This window comes from Haliaeetus albicilla, chromosome 27, assembly GCF_947461875.1.
Source record: "Haliaeetus albicilla chromosome 27, bHalAlb1.1, whole genome shotgun sequence".
Lineage (NCBI taxonomy): Eukaryota > Metazoa > Chordata > Aves > Accipitriformes > Accipitridae > Haliaeetus > Haliaeetus albicilla.
This window is the reverse complement of record NC_091509.1, coordinates 13973808-13992624: the sequence shown is the minus strand read 5'-3', so window position 1 is coordinate 13992624 and position 18817 is coordinate 13973808. Positions and strand designations below refer to the sequence as shown.

The 18817-nt window shown below is 49.2% G+C and overlaps 2 protein-coding genes across 5 annotated transcripts in view; both read left to right on the top strand.

The window, feature by feature from the left end:
* Positions 1 to 5148, top strand: part of ITK (IL2 inducible T cell kinase) — a 33302-nt gene extending 28154 nt beyond the window's left edge. The window contains exons 16-17 of the mRNA XM_009912581.2: positions 1847 to 2004; positions 2606 to 5148. Of these exons, the coding sequence (XP_009910883.2) occupies positions 1847 to 2004; positions 2606 to 2677 (230 nt within the window). The 3' untranslated portion in view covers positions 2678 to 5148. The remainder of the gene's footprint in view (positions 1 to 1846; positions 2005 to 2605) is intronic.
* Positions 5149 to 7682: 2534 nt separating this feature from the next.
* Positions 7683 to 18817, top strand: part of CYFIP2 (cytoplasmic FMR1 interacting protein 2) — a 56339-nt gene continuing 45204 nt past the window's right edge. Inside the window, exons 1-4 of one of the 4 annotated variants that reach the window (XM_069772852.1) lie at positions 7683 to 7853; positions 14693 to 14833; positions 16876 to 16965; positions 17046 to 17123. In XM_069772852.1, the coding sequence (XP_069628953.1) occupies positions 14717 to 14833; positions 16876 to 16965; positions 17046 to 17123 (285 nt within the window). In that variant the 5' untranslated portion in view covers positions 7683 to 7853; positions 14693 to 14716. Of the gene's footprint in view, positions 7854 to 8444; positions 9030 to 12954; positions 13602 to 14692; positions 14834 to 16875; positions 16966 to 17045; positions 17124 to 18817 lie in introns of those variants that run through there. The other 3 variants (XM_069772849.1, XM_069772851.1, XM_069772850.1) reach the window with 3 other exon arrangements.

Here is an 18817-nt window from a genome sequence, read left to right as displayed (position 1 = left end):
ATTCTCTGCTTCCCTCTCCCTTTACTGCCTTCTGCTGTGGTTGAAGTTGTGCATTCCTGTGGTGGGTTACCAGCAGCGTGGTGGGAGCTGGGTGCTCAGACCCACAAAACTGCCTTCGAGAACCTAACCTGGAGATGCTTCCAAGAGCACCATTCCTCTTTCCGTGTCCCCTGACATGTGGAAGAGGCTGTCAGCACTCACCACGTAATAACAAGGGACAACATTTGCCAGTGGAGCTCTCTCTGACACCTCACAGCAAAGTGGCAGTGACATGGGGAGAGATGCTACTTTGGTGAGAATGTTCATCTGCTTCACAAATAGGAAACCGGCCTGTACGCTGAGAGCCAGATGCTTCCAAAAAGGGTGTTCAGTTTGATTTACAGTCAAGCCAAGCCTGGTAAAGTTGGCTCACTCCAGTTTCAGGGCTGAAATATTGGTGAGCTTTGTTTGTGTTGGTCAGTCCTTCTTTGTGAAATGTGCAGACAGCAGTGTTGTACATCTGTCAGACTTGTTATCTCCCCATCCAGTGGGGTTTGCATAAGAGGATTCCTCTGTCATGTCATGGTCTCATGACTGTGAGAAGCTTTCTGCTCTGCTACTCTGCAGCCCATTCATCTCTTCTGCCAGGCCTGAAATCCTGCTGTGTCCAGGAGAACAAAATGGGTATGAGAAATTCCCAGTGCAGGAATCTGCACACTGCGGGAGTACAGCTGCTTTGCTTATTCTTCAGTAGAGCCAATATCATTGGTGGGGAGCTGCAATCTCTATGCATCTTCCTCTTTGAAGAATTCAAAGCTGGGAAGTTGGCATTATTTAGCAAAGTTGCCTGTGGAGTTACACAACTTTATTTCAGATCACTCTATCTATCTGTCTGTCTCCCTTTTCTAACACAATGTGAACACAACTTACCAAGTCAGTCATATTAGGCGACAAAAGAAATTAAACTTAATAATAACACAGATGCCTTGTATTCACTCCATTTGCAGAGCATCTCTGATGTGGTAGCCAACTGCGATGTATTCCACAGTCTTTTTGTCTTTGCCTATCTCTTCCACCACACTAGAGAAGCACGAGTTTCTGTACTGCTCTGAGCAGTAATGATAGAAAAACATTTGTCTGTTTAGGAAAAGAGGAAAAATATGCTGCAATCCTTTGAAATTCCACTGTCACTGCATGTGAATTCATCCCAGCAAATCACACCACCTGGGACGTTTTGCAGGCGAGGAGTTCCCAGTACTGAGGCTAAGCTGACTAACAGGAATGGAGCAGTTCATATTGCTTTCTTGCTCCTGAGCCTCACCAAAATATAAGCAGATTCTGGTGTAGGACACACTGCAGACGGGAACATCAGTGACATTTCTCTTGTATGTGATTAATTGGAAGCAAAAACAGATAAATTGAATGAGTGACAAAAAGCGGGTTTTCTTTCCCAGACTGCACATCTGGATGGAGTACATGCACAAGCATTCCCTCTTCTTCAGAGTTTGGGAGAAGACATACAATGCTGCTTTCTGACACATAACACACTTGGACTTCATCTGACTCATGGGGAAAGACATCCCTGTCATGCTACACTATCAGGATGCAGAGAAGTCAAACTTGCAGTGACCAGACTGGTACTTCCACACAATCCGGTGCCCAGCAGAGATCCTAGCTGGCATCCTCAAACTGTACAGCTGTGTTAGGGCCTGACTTTTCAGATCTGTACTGAGAATCCAAGTGAAAATGCTTTTCCAAGTAACAGACCTCAATGCTGAGCTGCAGAGAAGAGCAGGTGGAAGGTGGCCATGGGCCTACTGAGCATTTTATTTGCTTCTTTGTGATTTTTCTCATTTTCTTGCTTTAGGAGTGCTAATGTGGGAGGTCTTCAGTGAAGGTAAAATCCCCTATGAGAATCGCACCAATGGAGAAGTGGTGGAAGAAATCAATGCAGGATTTCGGCTCTACAAACCCAAGCTGGCCTCCAAGGCGATTTATGAGGTCATGAGCCACTGCTGGATGATGGTTAGTATTGTAATGGGAAAGCCCGAGTTCCCAAAGACAAGAGCTCTCTCCCCCTTGGCTTTTAGGAGGAGAGAGAGGTATATACTTCACATGCTAACACAAGATAAAATCCTGGAGGTGAAGCACTCAGTAGCTTTCATCTGTACTAGTGAGCAAACTCTAGGCTCTTTGCTTTTATTTAACGTGCTGTTTCTGTAGAGTGTGTTGACTTCACTGAAAAGTCTATGTAGTGCACCTAACTCAAGTCAATTCAACAGTTTGCTTCCTAAGAAAGCTGTAGATCTGTTGATAGTGAATAATATAGTGAATTTTTTTAATTTTAATTCTTTTTAATTTAATTATTTTTAATAGTGAATTTTAATAGTGATGGTAAAAATGACAGCCAACCTTGTAAAGGTACTTAGTGTTCACTAGGCAAAATTCACTGCTAGTAGAAAAGAAACATTGCACAGAAGGAAGCTCATTCTTCCATTGGCATTTCTCTATACAATAGATTGTATTTTTGTTAATGCTCAGATTCTTCACGAGGTTTTCCTTCTAACCTTGCCATTCCTCTCAAGCTGACATTTATGTTCTCTCTCTCTCTTCTCTCCCTGCTTAGAGGAAAGATGACCGGCCGTCCTTTTCTGTTCTGCTGTATCACCTGAGTGAAATCTCTGAGTTTGATCTGTAATCATGGTACCAGCTGCTAAGCGAAGCCAAGAGAGTCCTGAGAGGTCAGGTGGCTGGATTTTTCCCCACACAAAGCATTAACAGGAATCCTCTCACCATAGACACTTGCCATATGCCTGGGGAGAAGGAGAAGGTAGAGGCTGGTACTTCCAGACAGACAAGATATCCCCAGGTCTTCCTGAGCCTAGACAGACACAGGCTTTGGTTTGGCCAAGAGCGTGGTTTGCATCTTACAAGCATAAGCAGCAATTGAGCACAGAGTCCTGAACCACACAATCCAGTGAATGGGTTTCTCCTGAAGACACAGCCTGAAAACTAAGACATCTGACATTACTATTCCAGTTCTGTGAACACCCAAATGAAGGTCTTCCCTGGGGAAAAAAAACCCTGTCTTTAACTGAGGAGGAACATTTAGACATTTCTGTGGCTTTCTAATTCAGAGTGGGCTGGACCTGAAAGCTCTGAACAGGAATAAGCCTAAGACACACAGGAACAGGCTGGATTTAGTGACTGCATTTCTGATGCTGATATTTCAAAATGGTTTTGTTCTCCCTTTGCATGATTTTCTCTGACACTGTGGCATAACAGGAACAGGATTCTGGTACTTGGTAAACTGAAGAGGTGTCTGCATGTGTATGAGATTTTGTAAGGAAGGAAGAGAATAAGCAACGTGTTGAAGAGTCTTGAAATTCTCAAATTGCATTGTGTAGCAAGTGGGAAAATGGGACTCTGAGGCAAATGGAGACATTCTTGGAGGGAGGAAGTCAAAGGTGAAAGTTTATATTGTTTTTTTCTTCAGTCTTTCTACATCAGAAGATAAATACATGATCTCCATCCAATTTCTTTGAATGGAGTATGGAGGACTGAGCAGTGCAGAGTGCTATGTGTTTTCAGTCTAGGACAAGATGGGATCCCAGGATCTGATTATCTGTGAAAGGTACAGGAACCTACTCCTGAAGTGGTGTGTTTGGAAGGAAGGAGCCAGAGGGCTCAGAAAGGTAGCCACTGGAAGAAAACATGCAGAGTATGTGATCAGTGCATCAGTGATAATGAGAAGAGTTTTCTCCTACTTCAAAGGGTAACTGAATCATCACGAGTAAAGACTTTGCCATCTCTTCTGTGAACGAAGGGACTGATCAAAGAAAAAGTTCTATGTGAATGGACAGACTGCCTGGGTACTTACTCCACGAGGAGTTCCACATTGCGCGGTGACAGCAGAAGAAGGTACAAACAACATCCATCTCCTGGTATTTCAATTAAAATATATATTTTCACCACAAGACAGAGACACTGTTTTGACATAACTGACCTCAAAACCAAAAGTGTGGGTGTTGGTGTCCTGCAGAACTTGTAAATAAGATTAGGGCTTTCTGCTAAGCATTAACAATAACTAGAGATGTCAAGGGAACTCACAGATGATATGTGCATATATGCAGTATGCATTTTTCATACTTCTCTGTTTGGGCAGGTGAGAACATGAGTAAACCTTATGTGACAGCAGTTTACAAAAACTCTGAGGTGCAAACTTCCAGCAGCACTCTCTCCCATCATTACAGAAGTCTGCCAACAAAAATGGAACAAGGAAATAATGTAATCCCATGATCTCACATATCCTGTGTCAAACTATTTCTTCATAGAAGGAGGCTTAATTTTTAGTATTTTTCAGACCCATGGTTCTAGGGCAGCTTTTAGGAGCCAGAATATCTTTTCAGGTATATGGATAAGGGCAAGGCATTAGTTCCTGCCTTATACATCTTCCCACTTTGCTTTGATTCCACATTATTTTCTTTGGTTTAGTCCTACAAATATCATGCAGAATGACTCTCCCAGGCAAGCGGAATCCTAACATTCAGACCGGAGGTTGTCAATCCTAAATGCAGGATCAGAGTGCTACCTTCAAATCAGGATTGCTGCCAAAATCTCTCAGTAGTCTGAACTAATATGTGGAATATGATCAACTATAAACAGATTTTGAATTCTTGCCTGCAGTTAATTTAAGCTAAGTTTCTCTTTGTCCTTCTCATCCTTTAGTCTGACTTAGCCTGTTGTCACATTGTGGTGATGCTAAACTTGGCATTTAGCCAGTGAAGTTTTCAGTAGCCCTAACCACATTAAACTGCACATCTGCAGCTAAATTTGAGGACAGCTGGCCGTAACCCTATTTTCTCCCCCTCTCGATTGCACTTAGACAATCCATACAACCACAGGATACTCTGAAATTATTCTTCCCTGAGCACACTCTGTGGCAGGGGTATCTGCAGGCTCACAAAGTTGAGCTTCTGGCTTGCTGCCCCCTCCATCCTTGGAGGAACCAGGGGTCTATCAAGCTTGAGGAGGTTGCTATTAAGTAGCAGCATTATTGCTCCACCAAATAAAGTTTCTGAGATTATATTTATATTTGAATGAGATAAGTGTAATATTTATTAGCTACCGGGTGTTGCACAAAATAATATTGTGATGTTTTATGTTCAGTTTTCTTTTGCAGTATTTCTATGTACGCAATATGTATTTTTACAAATAATAAAATTGCTGAGTCCCAACCATGGCTTTCACTATATGTTAGCAAAAACGCAAAAAACATCCTCATGCACTTACAATCATACAGCTTGCTCTTCCTCCAAATCCTCCCCACCAAGAAGCAAACAGGCTTCTTCTGGCTTTCTGAAATATCTCTGTTCCCCAGAACTATGGCTGTGTTCTGGGGTTTAGATTATGCGCTGGGTTTATGGGGGTAGGAAGTATTGAGAATCCCTTTGCCAGTTCGACCCTCTTCGCTTGACTGTGTTTCAGGAAGGTGGGAGACCGTGCTTGTCCCTACTTTTGCCTGCTGGTTAGCAGAGGCAGTGGGTGCACGGCTCTGCCTACGTTGCACATTTGGCCGGAGCCGAGGCCCAGAGCACTGTCCCAGCGTGTCCCTGACCTGCTGCTGCTACGGCCAGGTGCTGGCACAGCCAGGCTGGCGTCCCAGCGAGGAAAAGGCAGTCAAGCAGTAACCTCATCTCGAAAGAGCAGCTGATGCTTCTCAGTGGAGAGCAGGGGCTGGAGTGCAGCAACATTAGCCATGAAAATCTCCTTCCTGGGCATGTGTTGGTCACCCTGGGGAAGTGAGGGTTGTTAGTACTTGTTCCAGTGCATAACTGCCTTAAAATTAGGCCTGAAAAAATCTAGAATTTCCTGAAACCTTTTCTAATGAACATGTTTCTATGCGATGTTTGGTTTTGTCCTCTCTGAACGCTGCGCTCGTCAGCACGGCAGGATTCAGGTGAATGGCTCTGCTAAATCTCACTTGGCAGCCACTTCAAATTTGTGTGTATTCTTCTGTTCAGCTCATCCCATCCCACTATCACGTTATCTCTCCCCTCCACGCATAACCAGCTGATGCGCACACTCCTGCGCCTGTAGCTGTATGGGGCCTGCCCTCCACCGCCGTTCTTCCCAGCCTGCAGAGAGATCTGCAGGACAAATGCAGGGAAGCTCATTCTATTATTCTACGAGCAGAGACAACACAGAGTAGAAAATTAAAATAATATCATAACATTCATGGAATTCCCATTCCCCTGAGCCTGGCTGATAATGGGAGCAGATTAAACTGTGCAGAAAAAAGTCCACAGCCGTTTTTACTGCCACAGTTTTCTTGAACTGACCCTGTTTCACCCACCGCCTCAGAGCAATATTAGCTGTTAAATCTTTTGGATCTGCAGTAACAATGCTCACTTACTGAATTTTTCTGACAAGTAATACATAGTAAAAAGAGGAACGATGGCTACAAAATGTTTCAGTCAAAGGTGAGATACAAGAAATACTATGCAGGGGAAGGAGAAAAGTCTACTCCCAGAGATGCTATTAATACATTTTTTCAGGTGTAGTCCTGCCTATTAACACAAAGATAGTTCCTAAGACCGTCTTGCTGCTTTTGTAGTTTGCGGCCCCCGGTGTCTTCATCCCATGGCATCCATCCAACTTATAGCCACAGAGCTACGGTGTAAACCTGGTGTCCAAGCTTCCCTGCAGAGCCAACAGACACCCATGGGGAGGAAGGTCAGCCCCACACTGGCACGGACAACCGAGCAGCAGTCCCTAAGGAATCAGGAGTGGTCACTCTAATCCAGGAGGGACCAGACGGCAGTCCATTTTTCGCATAGGCTGATGCTCAGGAAAGGAAACGTATTTAGGCCTGTATCTAGACTTTCAACAGTCCTTGGGTATCCACCGATGCCTTTCAACAAACAAACAGGCAGCAGCACCAGAAGCCGAGAGGGCTGCAGAAAAATGAACGAAGGCCCCATCCAGGGTTGCCATCAATCACCATGAGGCGATGTTCCGCTGAAAGCTGTTAAGAGGTCCAGTTTGGATTTCACAGTGGATCTGAAGAGCTGTATTGGAGCTTTAAAAGGAAGCACGAGCAGAAGGACTGGAAGCTGGTCCCTGAAGAAATGCCAGATGCCAAAAATGCCAAGAGGAAGATCTTTTGGATGCGGCGCTGACTCAGAAGAGGCTTGGAGCTCTGAGCAAAGGCATTGCCTTGTGGTTTTGGTCCCTAACACGCTCAGTGAGCCAAGGCTTTTCTATGTATTCTGTAAACAGGGCTTTCCTTAAAATGGTAGGTAAAACCTAACGACGGGTGGCACAGGTCCTCCGAGGGGAACAGCGGCTGAATTCCTGAGACCCACCGAGCTCAGCAGCGGGGAGACGGAGAATCCCAGCCGGGTCCCCCCTTCTCATGGACCCCAACGCTCTCACCCAGCATCAGGCCTCCGGGGCGGGGGGGGGGGGGCTCCGGCAGCCAGCCCCTACCCTCTCCCCTCCGGCTACCGAGCCGGGTGGTGGGGGGGGGGGGGGGGGTGGCTGGTGGCCTTCCCCCTCCCCACCATCGCCGCTCTGCCGCCAGCCCAACCTTCCCTCAGCGGAGCGGGGGGTTTACCCGTGTGTGTGCGTGGGGGATACGGTGGGTGGGAGGATGCAACCCCCGCCGCTGCCCGGGGGAGGAGCCGCCCGCACGGCTCCAGCCCCTTCCCGCGGCGGGGGCCGGGGCTCCCCCCCGCCACCGCCGCCGCCGCCGCCGCCGCCGTGCGGAGGGGCCGCCGGAGAGCCGCGGAAGTGAGTGCACTTGCTGCAGCCATTTCCTGCTCTTTGTGCGGGCGGCGCGGAGCGGAGCATCCCACCCCGCCGAGCGCCAGGTGAGCGGGGCAGGGGGTGGGGGCTGCGCGGCCTCATCCTACCCCCCCCCGTCTCCTCACACACACTGTCCTTCTCCCCGGGCTGAGCGGAGCTGCGCCCGCCGCCGAGCCCGGGGTGGGTGTCCCCCGGGCGGGCTCGGCGGGGGCGGCGGGGGCGGCGGGATGGGGAAGGCGGTGAGGAGGAGGAGGAGGAGGAGAGGGGGGGTAGCGGCGGGGCAGGTGCCGCCGCCCCGGGGGTAGAGGGAGGGCGGGAGGCCCGGGCGGGCCGGGATGTGCGGGGATGTATCCCACAATGCTTAGAGCTACCTGCGGCATTCAGCCTCCCCGCAGCCACTGCAAGGCGGGGGGGGGAGGCTGGAAATAGCGCAGATCCCCTTCTCTTCCTTCCACCCCCCCTCCCAGCCGGCATCCCGGCTCCGAGGCCCCCCAGGACGGGGGGAGGAAGGGGCCGAGCCCCGGGCCCGGCGGGCGGTGCAGGCCCCGCCGCGGGGGGTAGAGGCTGAGCCGAGCCGGGGGCGGGGGGGGGGTCGCGGGGATGCTTGGAGGAAGGGGGATGGAGGAGATGGGATGGAGGAGCCGAGGGCTTGAAGGTGGTCCCGGTGGGGGCTCCCGACCGGCGGCCCCGATCACCCGTGGCGTGAAAATATGGTGTCCCCGGGGGAGGAGGAAGCGCCGGGGTCCGAGGCAGGGTCGGGAGCGATGGGCTGGGGCTGCGCCCGCGGGTTTCGGGCTTTGGCGTCGGTCGGAGTCGGAGAAACCTTTCCCGTCCAAAACCGCCGGGTTTCCCCGTGCGTGAGACCCGTTCGGGAGCAAGGTGCGCCCCGGGGAGCGTCTCTGTATTGAATTTTTCCATTTTCCTGGAAATGCGTGGTGCCAGCCGCATCCCACCTGGGGAGGAACGGATGGGTTCTGCCGGGAATTTCCGTGGGTTGGAAGGACCGGGAAGGAATTAAGGAGAAGAAAAAGAGGCACGTACGAAAACCTTCCTGCGTGCTCGGGGTTGTTTTGGAGAAGGGGGAAGGGTGATGGTGGCGTGTGCTGTCAGAGGACGCTGCCAGCAGCGGAGCTTGTCCCCCTTCGCCATCTGCCGCTTTCCACGGGGGGTTCCTGACCACAAAGATCTCGTAGAATGAGGCTGAGTCGCTGAACCCTCCGCACCCCTCCTGCCCTGCACAGGTACCGAAAGAAAAAGCACCCTCGTGTTTTGCGTGATGACAGTTGTCTGGGGTTAGTCACTGAGATGGGTGACTAGCCTGGTATTTTGGTGTCTGTCACAGCCATATAATTCTAGGGTAATTCTCTGCAAAGGATAATTCTTTTCTCCTTTTCTCTGTACAGTTAATTGTTACTAATGAAGCCTGAGGAACATGGAAAAAATCTTCCATTTTCTGACCAGGGTCTCTTGAGCAAAGCAGACTGCTGATTTCACGATAATAGTGTTACTAACAATTATCATCTTTGCATGAAAAATAGGAAGGTTGGGTTTGGAAGATCAGGAATTGGCCAACTAGTAACAATGCTGTCCTGTATGATTTAATTTCGCAAGAAGTGCTTTAGCTGTCAGCAGTGGGGTTGCTTGTAAACTTGCTCTAAATTTCTCCACTATATTGGAAATGTAGCTTCCTATACCTGCCTCCTTCCCTGACTCTTTTCTTTGGCACCAGAAAAAAATTATGAAGTTGTTCTAAAAGAAATAAACTCCAAAATAATTGTGTTGCTGAGAGACAAGGGCTGCGTAAATGCCTGGAACTCAGCCCTAATGGAACGGCAGAAAAAGTAAAGTAGAGATGCAGAAAAACAGCTTCAGGAGTCATGCACTTTGGCTTTCTTTTTTAATGGGAAGGGTAATTTCATGGTTATTAACATCTATGTCTATGTAGGGCAGAAGCCCAGCTCTGCCAGCCTCACTCACCCTGGCTGCATTTATTTGCTCCTGCAAAGAACCTCCTGACTGTGGTGGTTGCAATTACAAGTAATTCTTGCAGCATGAGAGAAGAGGTTGATGACATGCATCCTAAAACACAGGGGACTTTAATCCCGTGTGTTTTAGGCAAGGGTCAAACTAAACTTTTGCACCCTGAAGTTACTTCTCTTGACTAAAAATATGTTGGTGGCCAGAAGCATTTATCTTTGTCTTGCTGTGAGGCAGTGGGTATCAGAAACACTCTGCTTTTATGCACCTGAGACATCAGTCTGCTGGGATACCTGTTGGGCCAGGATGGTTCCTGAGCACTGGTTAGATGCTATTTTGGAGTAAGAGGAAGAAGCATTATCACAGGGGCAAAAATAAATTAAGTGACTTTCCCAGGTTACTCAGGGACTGGGCGTCAGAGCTGGAGAAGAATCCCAGATCCTCAGTAGGTGACCAGAAGCTTGTCCTCCTTCTCTACCTTGCCATGTCCCCAGCAAAAGTAATTTTGCTGCTCGTCTCACCCCAGGCTTTTGCAGTGCTTGGACCCTGTCTTACTGCCAATCTCTGGGGCAACTCCCGTTTTTTCTTGCCTCCTTTCCTGCTCTTGGTAGCTACTGCAGCTCCAGCGTGAATGTCTGCTGTAGGAGCAGGCGAGCTGAAAAACTGAAATAGCCCGTGCCACTTCCCCAGAGCTCTCAGCTGTGCAGCTCTGAAGCCAAGCGCACATGCATGCAACATATTCATTATGGCCTTGCTTTTAAAAGTCTTTCTTTGTTCCCCCAAGCTGCTCTAACAATAAAGTCGTCTTTGTTCCTCTCGCTGCAAAGAGGATGATACTGCACCGATACTTCTGGGCAAGCATTTTGGTGGGGAAGGTAGGACCTGCCCTGCAAGTTCAGGCATCTGGGATGTCCATCCTCGCTCCTTCTCAAAGCCTTCCTACACTGTCTGTTAAATCTGGCCCCCAGGATGTTACCACAACAGAGTCACCATGTCGGGAACTCTTTAATTTCCATTTCAGGGTGGTGGGGAGCCCCACGTGGCCAGCTCCCTGTGGTGCCTAGAAGCCTTAGTGCCTCTCTGTGACCATTTGGCTTTAGAAGGTGTAAGAGATGGCCAGAGGGGTTGCAGCTGAGATGTGGGGTGGGGAGGGGAAGTTTTTGCAGCAGATGGACAGAAAGTGTGAGCAGCACTGCACTCGTTAGCACTGATGCTCGTTGTCAGAAGAGGTAATCAGCCCTGTGGCTGCATCCCTCTCTGCGGTTTCACTGGCCTGGGGTTGCCTTCTGCCAGGCTCACGTTCGATTTTGCCAAAATATGTAGGACTGGAGGGACCTTGGCCTCTCTGACCAGCGGCGGGATATGGAGAAGAAAGTAGTTTTGTGAGACTGGCTGTGTTTGAATTCACGCAGGCAGGATATGCTTCCTCTGTGCGAGGGAAGGCGTCACCCTGCTGTGCACATGTTACAGCAGCAGAAAAGCCCCGTTCCTGGGCAGGTTGCCATGCTGCTTTTTGGGTGGTGCGGCCCCCAGCCCCACGGCCACGTCCGTTGGAAAACTACCAGCATGGGCTGACTCTCCTCTTCCCAGCACGGCTGCCCCTGCCTTGAGGCCCAGGTGGTGGATGGCAGTTAAGGCTTAATGAGGATTTTTTGATGAGCGTCCCCAGGGATCCCATCTTCCCTGGGCTGGAGCCGCTCGGTCGCTGCCACGTTACCTGACAGCTGCCCCCCTCGTCGATGGACCGAGAGGATGAAGCTGGATTTTCTGGGGCAGCCCAAGCACATATGTGTTAGAAACCTTTTTGTGGGAAGGTGAGGGAGGGCGGCGTGGGTCTGTGGCAGTGGGACTTCCCCATTCGGCTCTTCTGGGCAGCCCCCGTGGTGGGGCTGGTGCAGCACCCCATGGACGGGGCCAAGCAATCGCTGATGCCTTCAGAGCCTTCCCCAGCCTTTGTACCACTGCACAACCCCTGTAACTGCTAGATGGGCAGTGGACCCCATCCAAGAGCAGAGCCCTACAGCCACCCCAAGGAGCAGGCGAGGGGCTATGGCACAGGCAGATGGGGGATTGCTCGAGGCTGCTCCTCCCTGGATGATCTGGGGTGAGGATCCAGATGTGCCAGCCCTGGACCAATGACCCCTCCGTCACGCGCTCCAGCTGCGAGGTTGCTGTCTGTCACAGTGTGGTACAGGCATGAGACCCAGGGGAAATCCTGGCAGACCACACTTTTCCCCGTAGCCTCCGTTGGTTTTGCTGTTGGGCTTAAGAAAGCGTAGAACTGAAATTGGGAGTCCCCGTGAAGACTCATCTGTTAAACCCACAAAGTCTGTGTAGTTTTTCCATCTGCATCCAGATTCTTGCACTCTGCTCAGCCATGGCAATGCATGGGGTGGGCCGACGGCCGATTGCACTGCTAGCTCGCTATGGCTTGACACTTCCTTTTCTGTTTATGCATTTCTACACACTGTCTCTCTTGCTCCGTTTCAGTGCAAGATCTTTGGGGCAGGGACTGACTTAGTCTTGCAGGTTTGTGTGCTGCCCGGCACAGCAGAACCCTGATGCTGTATTTGGGACAGTATCTTCTGGTATGGCCCAAACAGCAGCAACAATTTTGTCCCTTGAGTTTCTGAGCAATTTGGGTGTCACAGGGTTATTGGGGAAGCGTCTTTGATTACGGCAGTCTGCCAACACATTGCACAAATGGCCACAGAGTTTCGCTTATGGAAAAATGAGAAAAGAGCCCAAATAAACAGCCACCATCCTCGAAGCTATAAAATGGAAGGGTTTTGTCTTCCCAAGCCTGAAGTATGTAACGAAGCATGTGTGAGTACCAGGGGTGTTGCTCTGGGAGCCCAGAAGCGAGTCTTGAGGCACCGGCGGATGGTGGAGAGCGGTGGGCAGCCGAGGAGGTCCGTGGGGCTGGGCAAGTGGAGCCACCCACCTGGTGCGGAGCAGCACAGGGTGCTCGCAGGCAGGGAGGAAGCTGCTTCTGCCTGTGGCGTGCCAGGGCGTAATGTCTGGCTTTGACAGTTTCTACCATTTGTAACAGGAAACCATTTTTGCAAAGAGAGGTGAAGAAGGAAGCAGAAATTTGAGTGTGTAGGGAAAGGGCTGCTTGAGATTTTTTTTTTTTTTCCCCAGGCACTTATTTCATGGTGCTTCAGCTGCAGGTATAACCAAGCCAGTTTCTCAGCTGCCTGGTACCTTGGGGAAGCATTTGTGGAGGTGGAATGGGTTTTACCAGGCTCATACATGTTCTCACAGCCTATGTGTGCAGGCAGCAGCAATGACAAGAGTCACAGCAGCAGAGTAGTCCTTCGTCACCCAACATGAAGCCGCCCCAGGACTGCACACAGCGTGCATCCCCCTTGGCTGTGGTCCTTGCTGGGTGCCTGTGTGTCTAATCTATGGACATCCCAAAGCCATTGTCCTTCCATGCTCCCAGTGCTGGAAATGAAAAGCAAATTTATATTCTTGGAAATAGTGACTCAAAAAAAAAGAAAAAAAGGACCTAAGGGATTTGTAGCAGATAATTGCTTGAGTATGAGCGTCTATGGAGCTGCTGTTGCGACCGAAGGAACTGGTGTGATTGTACGCAAGGAGAGAGGTTACATTGCTGTTGTATCTGGCACTTGTGCAGACTCCACTGGAGCCTTGTGTCCTGCTACGGTGTCCACACTTTAGCAAAAAAGTTGCAAAATTGGATCAAGCTTAGAGAAAAGCCAAAGACATGATTAAAGGATTGGAAAATACGCTTTGTAACAAGGCAGGCAAATAGCTCAGTCCGCTTGTCTGAACCAAAGCAAAGGTTGCAGGGTGTTTTATTGAAATGTGTGAGTATCTTGATGGCAACTTATAATAAAGAGCTCTACTGTCTTGCAGATTACAGTGATAAAACTCTGATGGCTCACATTCAAAATCAGGCCCTGAGTGGGGAAAAAAAGCACTGGTGGGGGTGATTTGCTAATCGAATGACATGTCAATATTCAAAGCGAGTTCTCTCGCTGCAAATGTTTAAATGCAATGGGGTGTTTTTCTAGGAGACACAAGTTTTAGGTCAGCCACCGCTATTGCACATGGATTAGGTATTAACTGGGGAAGCCCTGTGGCTGTGATTATACAAGTGCTCAGCCTGGGTGACAGCAGCTGTCCCTTTATGCTTGTGCTCTTACAGCAAAGGTAAATAGCAAAGGAGCTAAAGGACATAGAGATCTGTCCTGAGGTTCACATTAGGGTAAGTGCCAGTGAGCTTTCAGAAATGTTTCCCTTTGCTTTTTATTTCTTGTGCAAGTGGCACTGTTGGCAGCTCCACAGCAGGCCGTGACTGGGCAGGACACACCATGTGTGTGGTAAAAAGAGGGGAAAAAATTTCACAGCAACTTCTTTTTTTGCTGCTTGCAGTGCCACAGCCTGCCTGCGCAGCACTCGATCCTTTCCGGTTCACCTTTGAGAATGCAATTTGTTGTTTACAGTTTCCAGCGCCATTCGTGTGTGTGAGAAGGAGAGCATGTGAGTGTCAGCATCAGTCATACTTTTCTAATCGTGCTGTTTTGAGAGATATTTTTGGTAGCTCTGCTTTGCATTTCGAAGCACATGCTTTCACTTGGGGCTGCTAAAGCTGCACTGCAGCACCCAGCTGTTCTCTGTCTTAAACAGTTTTGCATAGAGTTAAGCAGAGAAGGGCATGGGTGGGTAGTTGTGTTCCTCTTATTCTGCATATCTACTCTGATGTTGAATCACGGAAGGAGAGATGACATAGAGATGTAGGATAAATACACAAGAAAAGGAAAACGAGATAAACCGGGATCATGTCTCCTGCAGTGCCAGCCAGTCGTGGTTCTGGTTTTGTCCTTTGGTGCTTTCCCGCTCAGTCTTCTGGCTGCCGTCTGTCTGTCTATCACCCGCTCTTTTCCTTTGGATTTAGTGCAGAAACTGAACATCCAGAACCATGACCACTCACGTCACGCTAGAGGATGCCTTGTCCAACGTGGACTTACTGGAGGAGCTGCCTCTTCCAGACCAGCAGCCATGCATCGAACCGCCTCCGTCCTCCATCATGTACCAGGTACCTTCAGCTCCCAGAGGTGGTGGGGCAGGGAGGGTTGTTCCAGTAGCTCATGCAAAGCACAGGGGCACATGGTGCTGTGAGAACAAGCTGAAAACATCCTGGGTTCACCATGTTTAAGGAAATGTTCAGAACAGATCCAGCCACAAATCTGTTCCCAAAGGCTTTAAAAGGAAAGCACTAGAGATTGCTGAAAGGGATCTTTAAGAATGAGCAAGACATAGGAAAGTTAAAAAATGAGGACCAGAGTGCATGAACGGGTAAGAAGCAGGAGATAAGATTTGTGATAACAGCAGAAAGTTCTCAGCAATGTTTTATTATGCACATATTTCTGTGCTTCCTTTTTATGGTAGTACACGCATCTAAGTAGGTCAAAACCAAAGTTCTGCCTGACTCTGGCTGGCCTGTGCTGCTAGCACAGCTGGAGCTGCCGGTCTGGGGAGCTGATGGCATGCAAGGGAGGACAGTCGCTACAATCGCTTCTCTGCCTTCAACAACCACAGATTTAGCTGCAGCTGCACCGACCAAGCTAAGCTTGGCATGAGCCCAGGGCAAGGCTCAAACTCTTGCTTTTGGATCCACAGCAGGATGCCTCGGCTGCTTGGCCACCACGCCACACCCTGCCCTATAGCACACACCCAGGGTTAAATATAATATGGGGTTACTGTCTCCATCCTGCCACTCCTGAATTCGTGACTTACCCGTGGCAGGGTATAAATAGACCCGTACAGTGATTGCCGTGCCGTGTATGCAGGGGTCTGAAGTTACAGTATCTCTTTCAGCAGGTCAGACTGCGGGCTCATTCAGTAGCGTTAGTATCTCTGTGGGTTATCAGACCCAAAGGCAGTTCTCGGCTGTTCAAATTTCAACTCTCCGGCAAATCTTCATGTCACTTTTGCTTATCTCTTCTTTAAATCATTTTTACTCTTCGCTGGCCTGTGTCCTGGGAGGGGCTCAAGGTCCAGCCTTATGGCACAGCCTCCTTTCAGGGCCCTGAGTGTGTGCACACTGCCGGGCCTAAAAAACCTCATCTAAACTAGATCTAGAGATACTGGCCAAGCCTGTTACATCATCATACTTGGTTTGTATGTAGCCCTCTCCCCTGCTAGCCAGAAATGCATATGCAGCCTCAGCTTTTCTTGTCACATGCAATGTCCTGGAGGCACGAAGAAGAGTAGCCCTGTGGCCACAGATCTGTGCTCCTGGCTTTCCTACTCAGGATATCAGTTATTGAGGTGAGCGTGGTCACTGCAATGCTAATGTCATTGCAAGGAGCAGCTCTGGGCGCCTGGGACTTCTGTACGCTCTGCCCTCCAGCAGATACCATCAGCCAGCCTCCACGGAGGAAATTACCCCAGCACAGAGCGTGTGAACGGGCACTCGGTGCAGAGAGGCTGAGGAGCTGCGTTTTCATCCCCTGCCCTGCTCTGCACTTTCTTGCTCCCCTATCCCAACCCAAAGCAGTAGCTCAACTTCCAAAACAACTGTTCATTCCAAAGCATCTGCTAGCAAGAGCAACACTACTGCTGATAATAGCGTCTGGATGAGTGCTGACTTCCATATTTATGTTTTCCAGACATCTCGTTCCCTGCCCTTTCTGTGTGTTTATTCTTTGCGATTCCTGCTGACAGGATGTGGTCTTCCCCTAGCAGCCAGGGCACAAATAGAAATTAATGAGGCTGCATCTGTCTTTGAGTTACCAAGCTAAAATCCTTAGAATAATTGCTGTAGGTTTGCTCTCTGGTGTGGCTGCAATTCCATGCAACTGATCCCCACCTCGTTTGTCTTGATTGCCCTGTTTTCATACATATAATCTGCAGGGTTTCCTCTAATGAACATGTGAGATTCAGAAGCATCTCAGGCTGCATGTATGAAACTACTTCAGACCTAGAGGAGCAGCACCTCAAATTGTTCATAAGCTGCTCCCATGCCCCAGGAGCCTTACTGATTCTGCTTTTTGCCAACACATCCCATGCTGGACTGTATCAGGTGAGCAAACAACTAGCTGTATTTTACTCCCCATCTCTCCGTTTCACCCATAGGCTAATTTTGACACAAACTTTGAAGACAGAAATGCCTTTGTGACCGGCATTGCCAGGTACATCGAGCAAGCAACAGTGCACTCCAGCATGGTGAGTCTCCTAGGCGCTGCCCCAGCAACGCTGAACCTTTGGTGCGTGCCCTACCCCAGCAATGCCTCTCTTTCTTTCAGAATGAAATGCTGGAAGAAGGCCACGAGTATGCTGTGATGCTTTATACATGGAGGAGCTGCTCACGAGCCATCCCCCAGGTACTCAAGCCCTTCCCAGGCAGGAATGTTCCCAGAGCACCTAGCTGGTTTTGTCTTCAGTGTGGGTTAGTTTGGACTGGAGACAGAAGAACAAAAAAAGCAGAGAAGACTGAAGCAGATTTAAAAGTTGAAAAGAGAGACCACTGACTCTTCAAATTATCTTCTCCCCACCAAAGTTTCAACCACCAGTTTCAGCAGCAGATCTATGCTGCTGCCCTAGCAAAGGGCATCTGCTCTGCACCCTCATGTATATTGCAGCTCTATCCCTGACACCTCCTAGTAGTGCCTCTTAGCTCAGTCATGCTTACCACAAGCCATCTGCCTTATATACATTTCCTGATTTCACAAGCCCCTCCCGCTCCCCAAAGCAGTCGCACCTGATGTTATTTCATCCCTGCAGAACCAGCTTGTTTGTCCTACAGCTGCTAACAGGACTCAGCTGAGCACAGCTCTGGTACAGCACCGTACTTGGGATTGTGCTGTGTTTTGGCACTTGGGTCTTTATCCACTTCTCCGTCTGGAGAATGGGTAGCCTTTGCTTTAATTAAAGCAGTGTGATTATTTCCTTCCCGGTGCACTGCATGTATATTTTTCTCTCTCATGTTGTGGGGAGACAGAGTTTGCTTCAGGCAAAGGCAGTTAGTTTTTGGAAGTTGAGAGTAAAGTCATCAGATCTAGTTTATATCACACTTTCCTGATACCATTGTATGGTATCATACCGTTACATGGTATCAGGAACTTCAGCTTCAGTTAAAAATTGTACCAGTGCTGAGTGGGACTCTTGTGTTGCGTGAAGAAGGGAGCCCAGGCAGCCTGGGATGAAAACAGTGGTTCCTCTCAAGATGTGGCAGATTCAGGCTCTCCCCGACTTGCACTGAGCAGATTAGGCAGCTGGGGCATGTTTCAGCATCCCAGACTGCTGGCCAGACCCTGTGGTGCTCTCTCTGCCCCTGTGGGCACCCCAGAATTGTGGGTGTTGTGCAAGGATGCATGAAGGAGCACTTCAATATGCCAGAAACATTTCCCCAAATGCCCTTTTTTGTTGCTGATATATCTGAGGATCCTGATCTCCCCCCACGTTTAATCATTCTCCTCCTCTGCTGCTAGTTCTGCTTCAACTGTTTTCTAGTCATTCTCTCTCCAACCTGAATTTTGGTGGCTTCATCCTGCAAGCATCTACAGGCATGAGTAAGATTGCCCACATGGCCCACTGATCATGATTCAGACTCCAGCTTAGAGCTCATCTTCCGCAACGTGAACACATGCTGGATCACTGTAAAAATGCTGACTGACAATGCTTTGGGGTGGATGCAGTGCACTTCCATTAACCCTACGGATAAAAGGGTTTGCAGTGCTTCTGTGGAGCCAGGAAAAAATATTTCCACATGGCTGGCAATGCCCATGTTTGTGATTCCCTGAGAAAGGTCAAACCTCAGTTCCCCTTGGATTATACTCTGCTGATGGTCTCATGAGACCCAGCCATGGGGAGGTTTCTGCTGCTGATGGATATTTGCTTATCTCCCATTTATATTTGATGCTGAGCTGCTATTGTCTCTCCTGACTACGCTAACAGAAGGCAGGCTGTGGCTGAGCTGATGGCAAGACAGTGCTACAGATAATCTGTTTTGGCATTTTAGTGTCCTCCCATCCTGGTTGCCCCCGCGATGTTTGTGCCTCTCCAAGCGTAGCTTTGG